General features: G+C 38.4%; 1 protein-coding gene across 3 annotated transcripts in view; it reads left to right on the top strand.

Annotated features, from left to right (window-relative positions):
- LOC108708254 (CUB and sushi domain-containing protein 2-like) overlaps positions 1 to 17,564 on the top strand; it is a 591,784-nt gene that overhangs the window by 436,477 nt on the left and 137,743 nt on the right. For all 3 annotated transcript variants that reach the window (XM_041582174.1, XM_041582173.1, XM_018246760.2), the window contains 5 exons: positions 1,813 to 1,951; positions 4,350 to 4,537; positions 5,433 to 5,621; positions 6,075 to 6,191; positions 12,484 to 12,699. In XM_041582174.1, coding sequence (XP_041438108.1) covers positions 1,813 to 1,951; positions 4,350 to 4,537; positions 5,433 to 5,621; positions 6,075 to 6,191; positions 12,484 to 12,699 — 849 coding nt within the window. The remainder of the gene's footprint in view (positions 1 to 1,812; positions 1,952 to 4,349; positions 4,538 to 5,432; positions 5,622 to 6,074; positions 6,192 to 12,483; positions 12,700 to 17,564) is intronic.

Here is a 17,564-nt window from a genome sequence, read left to right as displayed (position 1 = left end):
ACTGAGAAACATAAGTTTGCTTGTGACATATGAGCTTTAGATGCACCTCACTCAGGGCTATAAGTGTTTTTATTTAGTAACACGCACAACCTGGGTTTGGAAATCCATGAAGCAGTCATAAACATGAACGGACAGAAATAAAGCTGCTTAAGAATCTCCATGCAGAAGAATCTGTATGCTCAGCACATTACATGCTGTCTGCAGAGGGGCAGGGCTGTGTTTATCCTGCACAGAGGTGTGTGCCCAAAGGGAGAGATCATAAAACAAACTCACTGCTTGCACTTTCTATCCCAATAACTGGCACCACTGCAAAAAAAAATAAAATCCCTAATAAAATAGCAAGGTTAGTGCGTCAACAAGAGATAAGAGAGCCTGCAATGCTGACTAATGATATCAATCCCCCAGGCGCACAGGCACATAGCCTAGAATTTACAAAGATTTGGCACTCTCAGGAATGGGCAAATATTCTAATCAGGTTAACAACTGAAGCCTAGTGCTTTGAAGTGTTCTATTTTATAGTCCTTACATCTGGGCACTGTTCTGCTACAAGCTATGCATATCAAAGCTTCCCACTAGTTTAAAATGTTGTTTATAATTGTTATTTGACTGTCAAGAAGATATTTAGTGAGATTTAAGTGTTTAAAAGAAAACATATCCTCTTTATACTGTGTATGTGTGTGTATATATATATATATATATATATATATATATATATATATATATATATATATATATATATATATATATATATATATACAACTTGACTGTTTTATGAAGTTTAATTAAATAAGGTTGCAAAGTGGCTTTACATGTTGTCATATTGAGGTTTATTAAGCTGAATGGGGGCAGTCCTATGCTCCCTGTGCATGCGATATTCTGTTTGCCCTATGTTCCTTATGTGTGCCATACTCTGCCTGCCTTATGCTCCCTGTGTGTGCCATACTCTGCCTGCCCTATTCTTCCTGTGTGTGCCATACTCTGCCTGCCCTTTGCTCTGTGTGTGCCACACTCTGCCTGCCCTATGCTCCCTGTAGGACGTGAGCAATGTTCCCTGAAATTCCTTTTTTGGCTATGTGAGCTAAAAAATTTTGTGTGCACATTTTAAACTTGTGTGCGCAATTTGTGTGCACAGGTCAGAATAAATACAACATTTTGTGCTTTCACACAAAATTCTTTGTGTGCACCACAATTTGTTTTGTGTGCTGGACTCAAAATTTGTGTGTGAGCGCACAGCTTAGAGGGAACATCGGACGTGAGTCTGTAGGGTTTGTTAGCATTAAGCAATTGTTTTTAGGGGCCCTAAGGTGTTTAATAATAAGCTGGGGGTGCTGTGCTATCCAGGGGAGGAGGCTGATATGAATTTAAGAGTATGTTTTATTTATTCACATATGAGTGATTTCCCTGCAGTGAACACCAGCCATTTTGTTTATTGGTGTGCTACCACTGTTAATGTGGACATGGTCCTAAAACTTCTTGTGGCATTGTGGGTGTGGTTTAAAGTGGGTGTGGTTTAAAAATAGAGAGTGGTCAACACTGGCTTCCATTACTGGCCCTCCGCCATGTAGGCCAGAAAAATTCTGAAAAGATGAATTCCCAATGCAGTTAAACTCACTATACATGGGTCAAGTTTTGGGATATACCTTGAAACCAATAATTCTGGTTAAATGAATAGATATACATCCCTATTATCTATTCATTTAACCAGACTGATTGGTTATAAAGTATATCCCAAAACTTGACCCATGTATAGTGAGTGATTTGATTTTTCTTTTTCCGTGTTCTAAGCATATATATGTATTTTTCTCTTAACAGCACCATGTGGAGGACACCTAACTGCCCCAAGTGGAATGATTCTTTCTCCAGGGTGGCCAGGATTCTACAAAGATTCCCTGAACTGTGTATGGGTCCTGGAAGCTCAGCCTGGATATCCTATAAAGATCACTTTTGACAGGTACCAACACCTACCAGTGGTATTATACATTCAGTATGATCAGTGTTGATGTGTCACTGCCTGCAGTACTATGAACATATAAATTACTGTTCACAAATGAAACATTCACACATGATGATATTGTATTAAGCTGTTCACAGGATACTGTCATCACACAATTAGCAACCTTCATTAACATGCCATTTAATTTATGTATTTTTTTTTACATAATATATAGTGTTATTTTTCATATTTAGAGATTGACCGTTGACCACTGGCACTCTTGACAATATGGCTGTTTTCAATTTTTGGTAGTTTAGTTTTTAGCGACGAATCACCTGAAATCACCCTCCATTGTCTAAAAGCACTTAAGGTGAAGAGCTTGTCACTGTAATCCAGAATCCATTTTTACAAGTTGCCTGACAATAGCTTGCACAAATGCTTTTAGATGATTTTTATAGAAGGCATTGGTGATAATTTGGCACCACTATTACAAATTTTAGGCACCAAATCATTCCAAATTATACAGTTTTCAAATGCTTTAAGATATGTTGAAAATTTCAATCTGGTGTAGGTGAAATGCAGCTGTAATTGCCCCTATTCTAAACAGTATAGTTATGAACACTTTTCAGCTGTACAATGTGTTGGTGAAATTTTTAGGCCAAAAAGTGCTTGCTCTTGCACTTGCAGGAGTTTCCAGTTTTTGGTGTGGTTCAGTGACGCATTTCTGCTTTGTTCAGCCAGGTCAAGCCATAGCCAGTTACAGCATTAATAAAATACATTTTGGGTAATATAGTTTGTTCACTCTGATTTTAGAAATGTCACTTTGACTTTAACCAGCTTTTCAGATATAAGTAATTGATGCTTCTTTGTATGGTGGGATACTGGTTTTGATACAGACAGTACAGCACACTTGGATACCCACCAAAAGGCAGAGAAGATTTTTTCTAAAATTAACAGTTATTATGTGTTTTCTAAGTAATTTTAAGACTGCATTTGTTGAACAGAGCTACGTATTTCAGGCTAAAACTATGTTTTGGCGAGAATTGGTGTAACTGCTCCAGCACTAACTTTTAAGGAAGTGCTTAGAGTGCATTTTAACACAGGTAACTTTAGTGAAAGTGGTTTTACAGTCAAGTCACTACATTTAACTGCTCAAATGCATGTGCAGTATATCCATAAGAGGCACATTTGCTCAATCGGTAGCAGAGATAAATCTTTTAGATCAGTGTTCCCCAACCAGTGGCTTGTGACCACCATGTTGCTCACCAATCCCTTGGATATTGCTTTTAGTGACCTTAAAGCAGTTGTTTATTTTTGAATTCCAGTCTTGGAGGCTTGATTTAATTGCATAAGAACTAGGTATACTGCCAAACAGAGCCTACTGTAGGCTGCCAGTCTATATAGGAGTGCCAATCACATCCCTCATTTGGCATCCCCAGTGTCATGGTCGGTACCCAACACCAGAACAAATACCAAGCACCCTGGTCTTGGCTCATGCTTCACCTGTAGTGTGACTGCCTTTAGCCTTGGGAGGAGCACTCAGCTACTTGGATGCCACCAGGACTTTAAAGAGAGGTGCAAGGCTAGAGGTTATGGATAGGCAGAGGGGCACAACTGTTAGTCTTTAGGCCGAAGGTCGCGATACAAGACGTTAGGCAATAGAGTAGTCAGATCAGGCCGGGTCGGGGCAGGCAGAGAGTAAACATAGTCAGGCAGGCAAGGGTCAAACCAGGAAGTCAATCAGAGGGGTTAAGCAGAAGAGGTAGTCGGTATTCAGGCAAGGGTCAGGATCCAGAGTTCAGAATAGTCAAAAGCCAGGCAGGGGGTCACAACAGGAATCAAACAGGTTCAAAACAGAATAGCAAAAGCTCAGATAGCACCATGAACATACTCCTATCACGGGCAAGGTCCAGTAATCAAAATAGGCTATTTATACTTTTGAATTTCGTGCCAATTGCGCCTGCACCTTTAAGAACCTACGAGGCGTGCATGCGCACCCCAAGAGTCCAGCGCCGGCGTGAGGGAAGAATCGGTGCAATGTGCCGGACGTCCCGCTTATGGCGCAGTGGGCGTCCCAGCCGCACCGGGTAAGACCTTACACCCAGGGTCATTTTTCATGCTTGTGTTGCCTATTTTTACATTTGAATGTGGATGACAGGTGAAAAAGTTAGCCCTGTTTTAGATTGATAAACACACGTTATTCTGATTTTTAAAAATAGGCTGGCCATGTGGAGTGAAGAAAACTGCTGGAGAAATATGGAATAAATTTAAGCTAAAGGGAAGAATAATAACAATAAAACAGATTTGAGATTTATAAAACATGTTTTAGGTCAACAATATGCTGATGAAGACACAACAGAGGCAGTATGATAATGAACCTATTTTCATAGGTATTTTTTGTCTTCAACCTTTGCAGGTTTAAGACGGAAGTGAATTATGACACACTGGAAGTGCGAGATGGACGCTCATACTCTTCCCCACTGATTGGGAATTATGATGGAACCCAGGTGCCTCAGTTCCTTATAAGCACCAGCAACTTCTTGTACCTTCTCTTCACCACCGATAAAAGTCATTCAGACATTGGTTTCCAGTTACGCTATGAAAGTAAGCTAAAGCACCTCCTTATAACTGGATAGACGTCCATTGCATAGCATAGCCTGTGTTGATTTAAACTCTGTAATTCAACATCTCACATCTTTGTGTTGATTTTATTGTTGTTATTTGATTTTTACTCCTAAGAAAAGCAAAATTGATAAATATTCATGATCCCACCTACTGCAGTGAATGGATCTTAAGTCTAGTCATGCAGGAACTACTCATTTGTGTAACTGTTTGCTCAGTAGGGAAGGGCTCCCCTTATAAAGAAAAACATTGACAGCACTGTGTTAGCTGCACTGCTGCAAAATCTTAATAGAATTTAAATCTATTAAAAGCCATTCCACACTCTGCAGTCTGATCATCTTTATTGATTTTCTTTTACCATAACAACTGAAGTAATTATTTCTGGACAGCATTATTGAATAAGAAAACTGATTTTTATACCTTTTAATTTCTATTACTTTTTTCCATTTTGCTTTGAATGAAAGTTGTCAAGAGATTTCTACCCAGAATTCTCTGCTGCTTTTATCTGCAGGATTTGTTTTTAGTGAGCATAATGTATTTTAGAACAATATTTCATACTGTCTGCATTATTTCCTTATTATGATTGCCACATGTACTTTATAATTTAATAACTGCAGCTGCATAGCTTCTATTGTGTTTATGCATATTTCTAGATTATGGTAATGCTTATGGTTACCATAAGCATTACATATAGGAAAAAAACAAGCATTTGTAGAATAAAGTAATACTATTGAACCTTTGCATCCAAAAAAAAAGAAAATACATTTCAAAACACATCAAGCTGTTACATGCTAGAGGTATAATACACTATGTAATGTGTATTAAATAAATAAAGGATGACTGTTTTCAGCTATGTTCTGTTCATTTTATTCTACAGCTGTTAAACTGCAGTCTGATCACTGCTTGGACCCAGGAATACCTGTTAATGGGCAACGCCATGGCAATGACTTTTATGTGGGCGCTCTTGTGACATTCAGCTGTGACCCCGGATATACTCTGAGTGATAGTCAAGCTCTGGAGTGTGAGCCAAATTTTCAGTGGAGCAGAGCATTGCCTAGCTGTGAAGGTAAGAATGAAGAGAAATGTATTCTTATTTAGTCTTGTAATGATATTTGTCAGGGCAAAAGACACCTTGATTCACAATAGGACTGTAAATGGTAACTAACTCATATTTCTTACCTGACTAACAAATGGGAGCTTTATCTTTGTTTTTAAATAGTCAGAAAATCAAATAAATCATGCACAAACTCATTAACCCTGCCATGTTATGGGTGGGAGGAAAGCATTTGCTTTCCAGTTCTAGAAAACAGAATTTTGCCATTCCAATAAGCTGCTTTATGTAAGCGTTACTCTCTCTGTTGTGAGCCTATTTGAAGAAATGACTTGCAGAAAGATGTGAAGTATCTAGTGCTTCTGTGCTTGAAGATCAATGTCACAAGCATTATGTAAATGTATTGTGTATTGTATATGTGACTTCAACTTTATACTCAGGGAAACTTCTACTCTTCTCTTTCTGCAGCTCTCTGTGGGGGATACATTCAGGGTTCCAGCAGTACCATCTTGTCACCAGGTTTTCCTGATTTCTATCCCAACAATCTCAATTGCACATGGATGATCGAAACCTCTCATGGTAAAGGTAAGCTCTCATTGGCAAATTATAAACTCCTATGCAGCGTTGCAAGGTCCAAAAGGAGCGCTCCTTGTCCTCTGAGTGCTGGTTCTCCTATGGTGCGCGCGGCACACACTTCCAGGTTTTACGCGCCGGCCGTCTCCAATCCTGACCATTGGCTGCCTGACTATTCTACACTCTCCAATTCTGATCCTTGCCTGTCTGATTAACCTGTGAATGCTGCCTGTACCTACCCAGCCTGTCTGTCTATTCTTCAACTCTGCTTGTGCTAGTCCGGCCTGCCTGACTATGCTTTCCGTCCAATATCCTTGGTAATACCATTTTGCCCCTTTGCTCGTCCAGAACCCTTTGCTTGGTTCCTCTCTTATTACGACCTGGAGGCATCCAATTAGCTGAGGGCTGAGGGCTCCTCCCGAAAAATGTTAAGGCATCTTCCTTTAAGATACAGTAACTATGATCTATATATGTATGTAAAGAGGGCCATATTCAAGGGGGACATTTTCAAGCTCCCCAAATGCCATGTTCAACCTTCAGTCCAATCATAAAATACAGTATGCCACAGATAAATAACCACTGTTTCAAAATTATCACTGGTAAATTGTGTCTTAAATTCAATAAAGGCATCCAGTGCTTGTGTAATTGAAGGACTGGTGCCATATTAGTTTAAATAGAGGATGATATTTGGGATATAATCAAAGTCTATTCCTGTGCAGAGTAATGATACAGACTCAAATCAATAACCTCTATCGTTATGTGGTGGAATGCATAAGAATCAACAGCTTTGTTGGGTAAAAAATTACTTTTGGGGGGTTAGCCCAAAGATATACAAATAAAAAGGTATAAAACAATGTGTTTTTTTTGGCAAGAAAACCTTGCACAAGTAGCAAGGATATCCTTTATGATTCCTGCAATTATAGAAGGCTTTTCTTTTTCAAGTTTTCTAACCTGTGTGAAGCCGTGTTTGCTCAAAGAGTGATTGCTTCATATGGGCAGTAAAAAAAATTGCTATTGGCAGTAATTGGATAGCATGATTACGTGCTTGTTAGAGACTAGCTTAAAGGGCTAATTTCCTTGGTACATGACAGTGAATTATTGTACACTACCCTTTAACTTTGTACTGTTAGAAGCACAATTAATGTGGCTGTTGTTCCCATTCAGGTTTCAACAGTTTTAATATATGCTCCTTTGTGTAAGCAATCTGCACATCAACTTGTGTTAATGGCATCTTTGTACCGTTCCTTTATGCAGCTGATTAAATTATATTTGTCCTTGCCCCTCGTTTTACATTAGCCGAAAGCATTATGCTTTGGTGTTTCCGAACTAGCTGCCGTATGTGTGGGCGGCAGAAACTCGCTAGGAGCTTAAAGCATTAGCGCAAGGGAATAGGTGAGGGCATAAATTATTTCCTCACTTGCTGCATATTTGATGCCAGCTGATCGTGATCATGTGTTAATTTTTTAAATTATCTCTCAAGTTATTGATCTCAATAGATGAGAGGAAGAATATTTTCCTTTTATTTATTTTATCTCAAGAGAGATAACGGTACAATGCCATGGCTTTCTTTATTTTTTCAGATATATGCAAGAATGTGACAAGAGAGACACAGCAGGCTAAGTGGAATGGCTGCAGGACAGTCTAGGGGTTAACTAGGTCCCAATAAGGGTCCTTTCTTATTGTAATACATGAATGAATATATATATATATATATATATATATATATATATATATATATATATATATATATTTATATATATATATATATATATATATATATATATATATATATATATATATATATATATATATATATATATATATATATATTTATATATATATGGGTGTGTTTACTAACAATGGAAATAAATATCTCTGGTGATGTTGCCCATATCAACCAATCAGAACTTTGCTTTTGTTTTGTAACATGTTGGTGACTGTTTAAATCTAATTGCTGTTGAGTTATTATGGGTAACATCACCAGTGATATTTATCTCCAATGTTAGTAAACATGCCCCTATACCTATATGTATATATCCATATTTATTAGATTATACTATATGCCAGCACATTTATGCATCTCTTGGCAGAGAGATTGTTCAATAATCATCACAGTCACAGCCCTCATGAAGCTTCCAATCCCTATTTGATTCATATACACTACACATAACAGGAGGAAAACATTCAAACACCTTGTAGATATTGTCATGTTGCATGTCGGCATATTTCTCTGTATGTGTGTATTTAGACATCAAAATCCACAACTGTTAAATGTTAAAATTATTTTTTTTTAAGGCCAGATAGAGATAAAATAAAGTCTTGCTTCATCCCAAGGAAATAATAGATATATACTTTCTGGAAGAAATGATTAATTAAATGTGACCTCCCTACCCACTCAAAGTTGCAGACATGTCCGTACTATTTAGTTGTAAAAAATGCTAAAAGCTGTTAATTTCATAGTGGTAAGATTCAAGTCAAGTCAAGTAGTTGTTTATTGTCATTTGTACTCAAAGTACATAGGGATTTCTTATGCAGCATAGGACAGTAAGACACATCTAGATTTTTTACAATATAATATAGAATTACAGAATGCAATAATAATAATAAAGTGCAGTGAGTGCAATGTGATAAAGTGTATAACAGTAAGTGCAGCGAGTACAGTCCTAGTGGCTGTTTCTTTCCTATCCACTGGACTCACTTGCAGTTAGTCTATCTGCTCTTGGAAAAAAGCTGTTAAATAGTTTTTCCTCCTAGTTTTATGCTTTCAGGCTTTCTAAGTGAATAGTTGGGCTTGTGCCAGATGAATAGCTCATGTCCCAGATGACTTAGGTTGCTAGTAATGGCTTTGGTTTGGTTCTTACATCAGGCTGTGTCTAGATCAGACAGTGATGGAAGTGTAGGGTTAATGATTTGTTCAGCAGTTTTTACCACCCTCTGGAGAGAGATTTTTTCTTGCTGCGTGATGCTGTCATACCACACTGCTATGTTGCCAGTTAGAATGCTTTCAATTGTGGCTCTAGAAAAGGTAATTTACACAGTCCTGTTGACTCTACACCGCTTCAATCTCCTAAGGAAATGAAGATGTTGATAAGCTTTTTGGATTATGGCTGTCAGCCTATTTTAAAGAATTTGCAGTATGTAGACCAAGAAATGTGATGCTTTCAACCTGCTCTATTTTGACATTTTCAATTTGTAAGGGTTCATATTGATATGGTCATTTTCTAAAATCTATGATCATCTCTTTCATTGTTGCTGTTAAGAACCAGGTCATGTTCTATGCTGTATTCAATAATATCACACACTAGCTGTCTTTATCCAGTTTCATCATTGTTCTGGGTGAGGCCAAACGCTGTTGTGTCATCTGCAAACATGTTGACTTTGCTGTTATTTACAGAAGATGAACAGTTAAAGGTGCATAGGCAGAAAAGCTTAGGAATAAGACAGCATCCTTGTGGTGTGCCTGTGCTGGTGTCACCTGACGAAGGGGCCAGCCCCTGAAATGTTGTGCATCACTGTGACGTTAATAAACACGTAAGGGTTAATCCCTATTGCAACTGTTCCTGTGTGCCGGATCCTCCTTTCTGATTCTCGACAGTGAATTTCGGGGAGTGCCGTCTCCCTAGAGAACTGTGCACCAGGCTATTATTCATTGGAAGGCCAGCGAGTGCGCTCACACCATTACTACAAGGATTGTAGTAGACATGCAGGTCCCAATCTAAACAAATTGTGATCTGTTAGTAAGACAATCAAAATCCAGTTGCAGAAGTGCTGGGGCAGAGTTAGAGTTGCAAGTTTGCCAATGAATTTGTGTGGATTTATGGTATTGAAAACAGAACTGTAGTCTAGGAACACCATGTGTACATACGTGTTGGGAAATTGCATCTTCTGCAGATCTGTTTGGGTGATGTGTTACTCTTTTTTAAATTGCCCCCACTAGCACTAGGGGGGAGGGAGCTCCCGGTTTGTGAGGCCATGTTGGCTCACATGCATATGCATTATGAGTGAATGCTGCAACTTCTTCAATACGTGCATTCACTCTTGCAAGACATGGCCGCTCACACTAGGAGCTCCCTCCTGGTGCAAGTGTCCTAGCGCTGGCGGGGAGCAATTTTTTTAAAAAAATACTGTTACCCTTCAGTAACATTAGCCTATTAGCCCTCACTTTTGGGGAAAATATTTTCGGCCAAGAGGTGCCCTTTAAGAACCAGTTTTCAAGGCACTTCATAGCAACTGGTGTTAATGCAATGGGTCTGTAGTCATTAAAGCCGTCAATTTTAGGTTTCTGTGGTACAGGTCTTAAAACAGAGGGGTGCTAAGACTTGTTTAACGGAAGCATTGAAGATGTCTGCATAAGTTTCGGCCAGAAGATCTGCACATATTTAAAGGACTTTTGGAGAGACTCCGTCTGGACCAGCGGCTTTGCAAGGATTGACCATTTCAAAGGATTTAAGAACGTCCAGCTTGGAAACATGTAGAATAGAATATATTCATCGCATATATTCATCACACAATAATTTAGTATACTGCAAGATCATATTTGAGCTAGCTGAAAATAGCCATTCCTTTCAGTTTTAATTGTGAACCAAGGCCTAAAGCAATTCTGGTTCTCTCCTTTTTATTTTAAATTAAAATTCTGAAATATATCAAGCGGTACATTATGGATTTTTTTTATAGGCAGCCGCTTTTAAAGAGACAACCTAGTAACCTTAGATTATTAACATCTCACCATGTGCTTTGTCATGAATTAACATATCATTCAAAATACATTGATTTTCAGGATTTACAGAGCCCCTGTTCTCTCTTCTCTTCTGTTGATTTGGTTTCACTTATTACAGGGTGAGATGTATATGTCCTCGGTAGAGTGCAAGACCAGCAACTAGTAACAGATCAGATGACTCTTTTTCTATTGGTCGCTGCTCTGCAACAGAAGTAGACAGAAGTGCCATTGGCCTACTAGAAGGAAGATTGGAAAGTCTCTCTTCTTTTAATATAGAAGAGAGAGTGAGCTGTACTATATATTAGCAAAATAAGCAGAGAGATTGTGGGTTCCCTTTAAACAAAGGCAGCAAACAGAAAGGCTTTAAGATATACTATTTCAATTTCAACTATATTTACAAATAACTATTTTAATAATGTTTACTGGACATTTGCAGAGAATTACATCTCCCTCCATGGTTCAAAAAAAGTTTTGGATGGAGATAGCATATAAGAAAAATTAGTTCAATATTAACATTTTTTTAACGCAGCATTTTACTCTGCCACTTGTTTTGAGGGACATTTCTTGAGGTTCACTAAAATAAGAGTGTCTCAAGCTACACATTCTATTTTAGAATAGCTTCCCTTTAGGAGTTCAGCATTAACATCTACCTATAGTTATTTCCTTAGGCTTTGGGTTGAGTGATGTTACACTGTCTGGTTGGCTTTCCATGTCTATTAAATGATTGCCATTTTGCAACCTAATTTATCAGGTGATAAAATGAGGAAACATAAGAGTTAGAAACAGTAGTATTTAGCAACAGGTTTGCATGCCCTTTTTATTATAGCACTTAGTTTCTAAAAAGATATTCCTCAATATAACGTTCCTAGTAATGGAACATTAAGCTTAAATCCTCTGCTTTTTGTACATTCTTCAGACTTCCAGGCATGGATATAAACAAGCATTGAAATTCAAAAGTACAGTTTGATATGGCAGTCACAGAATCAGAAGCCAACATAACACAGCTGTCAATATTTTAGTTTGGGCCTTGAAGGGAACTTTTATTCAAAATTAACCCCTATTACTGCCATTTGCGAGAAGGGATTATTATTATGCTGCCTCTGCCTCTGCAAAATTGGACATTAAGGCACAATGCACCTTTACACAAAGCTAACAATGTAATAAATATTCTATTGCACATTTTAAATATATGATAAATAAAAAGTATAAACATCTGACTCTTTATTAAATATGATTAGTAAACTTTTGTCCGAAAAATATTGGCTTGTAAAGATGCCAATACCATCACAGCTTTGGTAACAGTAGATATAAATTCCTTTAAACAAAAAAATATAAATCCTATACCCTAGTGATGAGCAGAATTTTTCGCCAGGTTTTGCCGCACAAAATATGCCCCCCCCAAAAAAAATGTTGCAATTCATTACATGTTTGCTAGGTTCACACTACCTAATCTTTGAGTACATAATGACATTCTGGGGGCCTTGTGAAAAAAGAATAAGCATTATAACCACAAAGACAAAAATCACTTGGTGATATCTCTCAAAAAAGATGAATATCTTTGAATTATGCTTTTCCCTTTCACAACAGGCGTGTTCTTTACATTTCACACCTTCCATCTGGAGAATGGCCATGATTTTCTTCTGATCACAGAAAATGGCAGCTTTACAGAACCTCTGAAGCGCCTAACAGGGTCCAGCCTACCAGCTCCCATTAGTGCCGGTTTGTACGGAAACTTTACTGCTCAGCTCAGATTCATCTCTGACTTCTCTATGTCATATGAGGGATTTAATGTCACATTCTCAGGTAAGAAAGCTCCTTTTGTCATTAGCTGCTTCTGTGGAAATCTGAAACTTTTATTATTGAGTTGCTACAATTATTGTCCTGCAGTTTAGCTTAATTTAAGTGTTATTGTTATGTTAATGTATATCAAAAATTAAAAAAAAAATAGTCTATGATTACATATCAGTTATAAAAATTGTAATAGTTACAATGTGTTTACAGTTCAGGACAGGTTTGTAGGAGAGTGTGAGGGAGAAAGCTGCACCTGTGCCAGTTGGAGTTATTTGCAGAACATATAGCATGCTCATCCTACACAGCTGGATTTTTACCCCTCCATCCTCAGTCAAGGCTATACACCCTACACTTACTATCCACTGAGGCTTGATAGTAAGTGTGATGGCAATCACAGGGAGAAACACTATTGTAGCAGAGCCCTAGCACAGATCTGTCAAGTATCAAACAACTAACTTGGCAGTTACAAAGTGAAAGTAGAAACATTTCTTCTATGGGAGATCGTCATCTAGCAACAGCTATTGGGTTTGGCAGCAGCCTCCCGAATTTTTCTGCTACAGACTCCATGTTGCTTCCACCGTAGTTTCTTTCCAAATAACATAAAAAACAGAAGGTGCAATCTTCATTATATTCTAAACATGAAGAGGAACATTTTTCTCTATTCTGAGGGAAAAGAGTGATGTTAGACTCTGCTTTCTTTACTCCTCATTTGACTGCCCTGAAGAGGTTTCAGTCCTAAAGAGGTACTCCTAAGATGAAACGAGAAGTTTTTAAATGTAAAGATATCTCTTTAAACTAAGAGTCTCTCATGGTGCTACTCTCAGTAAAGAGAGTGTGCTATTTTCTCATGGGGCCCTGGTTGAATCCATCAAAAAATGTGCTTTGTTCCTGCCTCTCACCAATCACCCCTTTGCATTCAGAACAACCAATGTGGGTCCTTTTGGTGTTTCGCTGTAAAGGGGGTGTAAGGTTGCAGTGCCAGTTGTAGTGTGACCTGACATGATGGCCAGTGGGCATTATCATGCCGGCACTATGTTGTGATGTCACCATATCAACATAAAATTGAAAATAAAAATAAAAACAAGCCCTGGTTTCAAAGCCCAGTTTTTGTCTTTGTTTCTAAGTTCCCGGGTGTGCTACATTTAGTCTTTGATTATTCAGTTTGACTCCTTGGGCAAATTCAATAAAGGGCGAATTTTCGCCTGCGAAGATTCTGACAAACTTTGCGCGACATCGTCAAGAGCTACTTCACTACCACTATGCTAATTCACTAAAATGCAAAGTTGTGTCTCGGCAGCTGAATGCTGGTGAAATTTCACTAATTCATTAGCGTGAGCATTTCATAGCGAAATTTTGCTAGCGTTCATTTCTGCCTAGCGAAACTTTGTTAATACACTTCGTTTAATTTGGATAGGGCAGGTGCATATACCTCATATAAAGTATATGTCTTTAATAGTGATGTTGGCAAAATTGCTTGAAGAGGCCGATTATTATTAAAAATGTTCAAGGAAGCAAAATAAAGGCAAACAAGATCCTCTAATGCCCTAGACATGAGCCCACTTTATAACAAATGTGGTATGTCCCTCAAATGGTTTAAAAAAAATGTTAAAACAAACATTTTTTAACAGTCACAACTTTTAAATACAATCCCACTTTAAAATATAAAAAAACTACAGCTTCTTTTTATAGTTGTTATGACTTTCTGATATACAGGATATGATGTCACTGACATAAGATTGAGGAGGATGTAGCGATCGTTCAGCTAAGCGAAAATGTGCCTGGTGAAAACTTGCTAGCGAGTTGTCCTCTATGCCTGTTAGTAAACTGACGATCTCCCTGTGGATTGGATTTCTGGCTCGTTTTCACTAGCGTCGGCCACTTCAGCCTTTAGTAAATATGCTATTGTACTTTGGCCTGTTCTTCAGTGTTCTAAGCTCCAACTTCCTGGTCCATGCTGTCCATGGCACTGAGACAGATACTATACTATTAAACATGCAAGATTCATGGAGAGTTTAATTGTGCAAAGGGCACAATTGCAGTGACCTCCTTGACAGTTTTGCTAACAAAGATATAAACAGACTGATTGCATTTTACTAGAGCCTGGTTTGCATCCATGGAGATTAATTAATATTCCTACTGCAAAAGAGTGGAAGACTAGAGTGTGACATTTATCCCTCAGTGGGGGTTGGTCAAAAAGTGTGATATTCAGCATTCAGTAGGTAGTGGGATCCTGACAATATGTATCTTGTAAGATGTAGCCAGCTCAATGAGCTGACATAGTTTATTCATACATGATGATATTTGTAATTGTTCTTGTACTGTGCACTGAAAACTAGACTGAACTAAATCAACTTATTATGTTGAAATATATTTTTCCATGAAGCTATAATCAGAGAAAACAGAATTTCTTACCTCCAACAAAAGTAATTAAGTCATTTTTGTAAAATACAGGAATTCAAATAAAATTTGAATGTACACTTTTACTCCATCCATCCATTTTTTTTTTTTTTTTTTTTTTAAGAAAACAATTTTTATTCGAGCAAAAGTTAGATACATTTTCTACAGCTCCGAAAGTGCACAATGATATTTCCGTTACAACAGTTGGCATAATATAGGTGTAGAGAATAACAGTGTCATACGACAAATAGAAACACAGGAAGCATTATGCATTGACATTGATGGTAGTTACTATCTTGTACAAATAAAGTTACCAAAACGTCAAGTAGAAATGGAGATGTAGGCAGTGGTACATGACATGAAGCCATGCGAATGGTCACCGCAAGTATTCATGGACTGTTCAACATATATAACATCTAAACCATTTTAACAACCAGTGTGGAAGTGATGACCAGTACCGGATCTCTATGTTTGTCGCTATGTCTCAGAAGTGCTAGGTGTCGCAGTGCCGGAGGTGCCAGTTACCCACGTTGTGGATGTTTGTCACAAGCTAATAGGAGGATCCCCACTTATAGTTCTCAAGGAAAACCATTCTGTGTGTTGGAAGCATTCTTGTAGCCTAACTTTTATTGCCTGTGGAATGATGTCAATAAACGTCTCCCACGTTTCGAAAAATCGTTGAACTATTGTGTTTTTATTTAAGGACGATTCTACCCAGTCCATATAAAAAACTCTGACTAATTTCTCCAGAAATATCTTGACAGTGGGCGGTGTATTCAATATCCAGACCTGAAGGATCGTTTTCTTAGCTACTGCGGATATAATTAGTAGTAATCTCCGAGCACCCCGTGTGACTCTGGTATGGGTGTCAGGGATTATTCCCCAGAGTGCCCACGCAGCTGAAAGTGGGATATAGTTAACCAGGTGTCTTGTTGCATAGTCCCTTATCTGATTCCAAAACCTTCGAATGAGGGGACATGCCCATAGACAATGTATAAGGTCAGCCTTGGTTTGCCCACATTTCGGACAATCACTATTCTCTCGTCTATGCATTTTGAAAAGTACGTCTGGGGTCAAGTAGGTTCTATGCAATAAGTTAAGGAACATTTCTCTATAAATGCTTGAGGGTAAGGTAAACCATAGCCTTTTATACAGCTTGAAGACGTCCTCCAATCTCAAGTCTGGTATGTCAATTGTCCACTGTTTGGGTCCTGTGGGTAAGCTGTCATAGTCAATGATGTCCTGAAGGAATCTATAATTTTGCGATATAGCTCCTTTGGTGGAACCAGGTCGCAGAAGGTACCTGTCCAAAGAATTATCCCAGTCATTCCCTGTTAAAAGTCTCAAAGTCCTGCTAGTGTATGACTGAGCTTGTAGGAAGGCAAAGATATTGCTCTGTGCATTTGGAAATTCGGTCTGGAATTGTGCAAGAGTTAAGGGTTTTCGAGTGTCAGTCTTGGACAAGTGACGTACAGTTGTCACCCCTTCAAGTCTCCAATTTTGGTATATTGCTAAGGCTCGTCCGCTCTGAAAGTCAGGGTTCAGTAAGAGGGGCAGGTATAGAGAATGATGGCTATTCAGATTATACTGTTTTCTCAGTTCCTTCCAGGTTTGCCATGTGGAGTATAGTAGGGGGTTGTCTATGACGGCAGGTGGAAGTTCTGCTTTGTGCAGGTGTAGAATATGCAGTAAATTGGTCTGTGGGATAAACTGTTGTTCCTGATGTGTATTAGTATAAGTGCTGGAATTGTGAATCCAGTCTTTTAAGTGTCTAATAGTAGCTGCCATATTATAGTGTTTGACGTTTGGAAAATTAAGGCCTCCATTTAGGGTGTTTTGTTGGAGTTTCTGCAGACTAACTCGCGCTTTCTTCCCATTCCAAATAAAAGTCCTAAATATTTTATAAAGTGCCTGAATATCTTTCTCCTGTACCAGTAAGGGGAGACTTTGCAATTTGTAGAGCAGTTTAGGGAATGCTACCATCTTGAGCAGATTAGCTCTACCCATAGGAGAGAGACGATAGGACTGCCAGTTCTTTATGTCTTGCGTGATTTCTCGTATGCTACATGTAATATTGCGGGTATACAACTCGTGTGGTCTTTTTGGTATTTTGATGCCTAGATATGTGATCTCGTCCTTGGTCCATGAGAGATTGTATTTATTGCCCCATCTGGGTTTCCCCCTTGTCCCCAACGGCATGATGACTGATTTGGTAACATTGATACAGTATCCGGAGGCCAGGCCAAATTGGTTAATGGTGTAGAGTATGTGTGGTAAGGCTTGTTTGGGATTCGCAATATATAAAAGGAGGTCATCAGCAAAGGCTGTTAATTTCGTTTCGTGATCTCCAATTTTTATACCGTGGAAGATCGTCATGTTATGGAGGATTCTCAGGAGGGGGTCTAAGGTCAAATTAAATAGTAGGGGTGACAATGGGCAGCCCTGTCTAGTGCCCCTGTGAATAGTGATGTAATCCGTTA

Source organism: Xenopus laevis, chromosome 2L, assembly GCF_017654675.1.
Source record: "Xenopus laevis strain J_2021 chromosome 2L, Xenopus_laevis_v10.1, whole genome shotgun sequence".
Taxonomy (NCBI): domain Eukaryota; kingdom Metazoa; phylum Chordata; class Amphibia; order Anura; family Pipidae; genus Xenopus; species Xenopus laevis.
The sequence above is the reverse complement of the archived record's forward strand: the minus strand, read 5'-3'. Positions and strand labels throughout refer to the sequence as shown.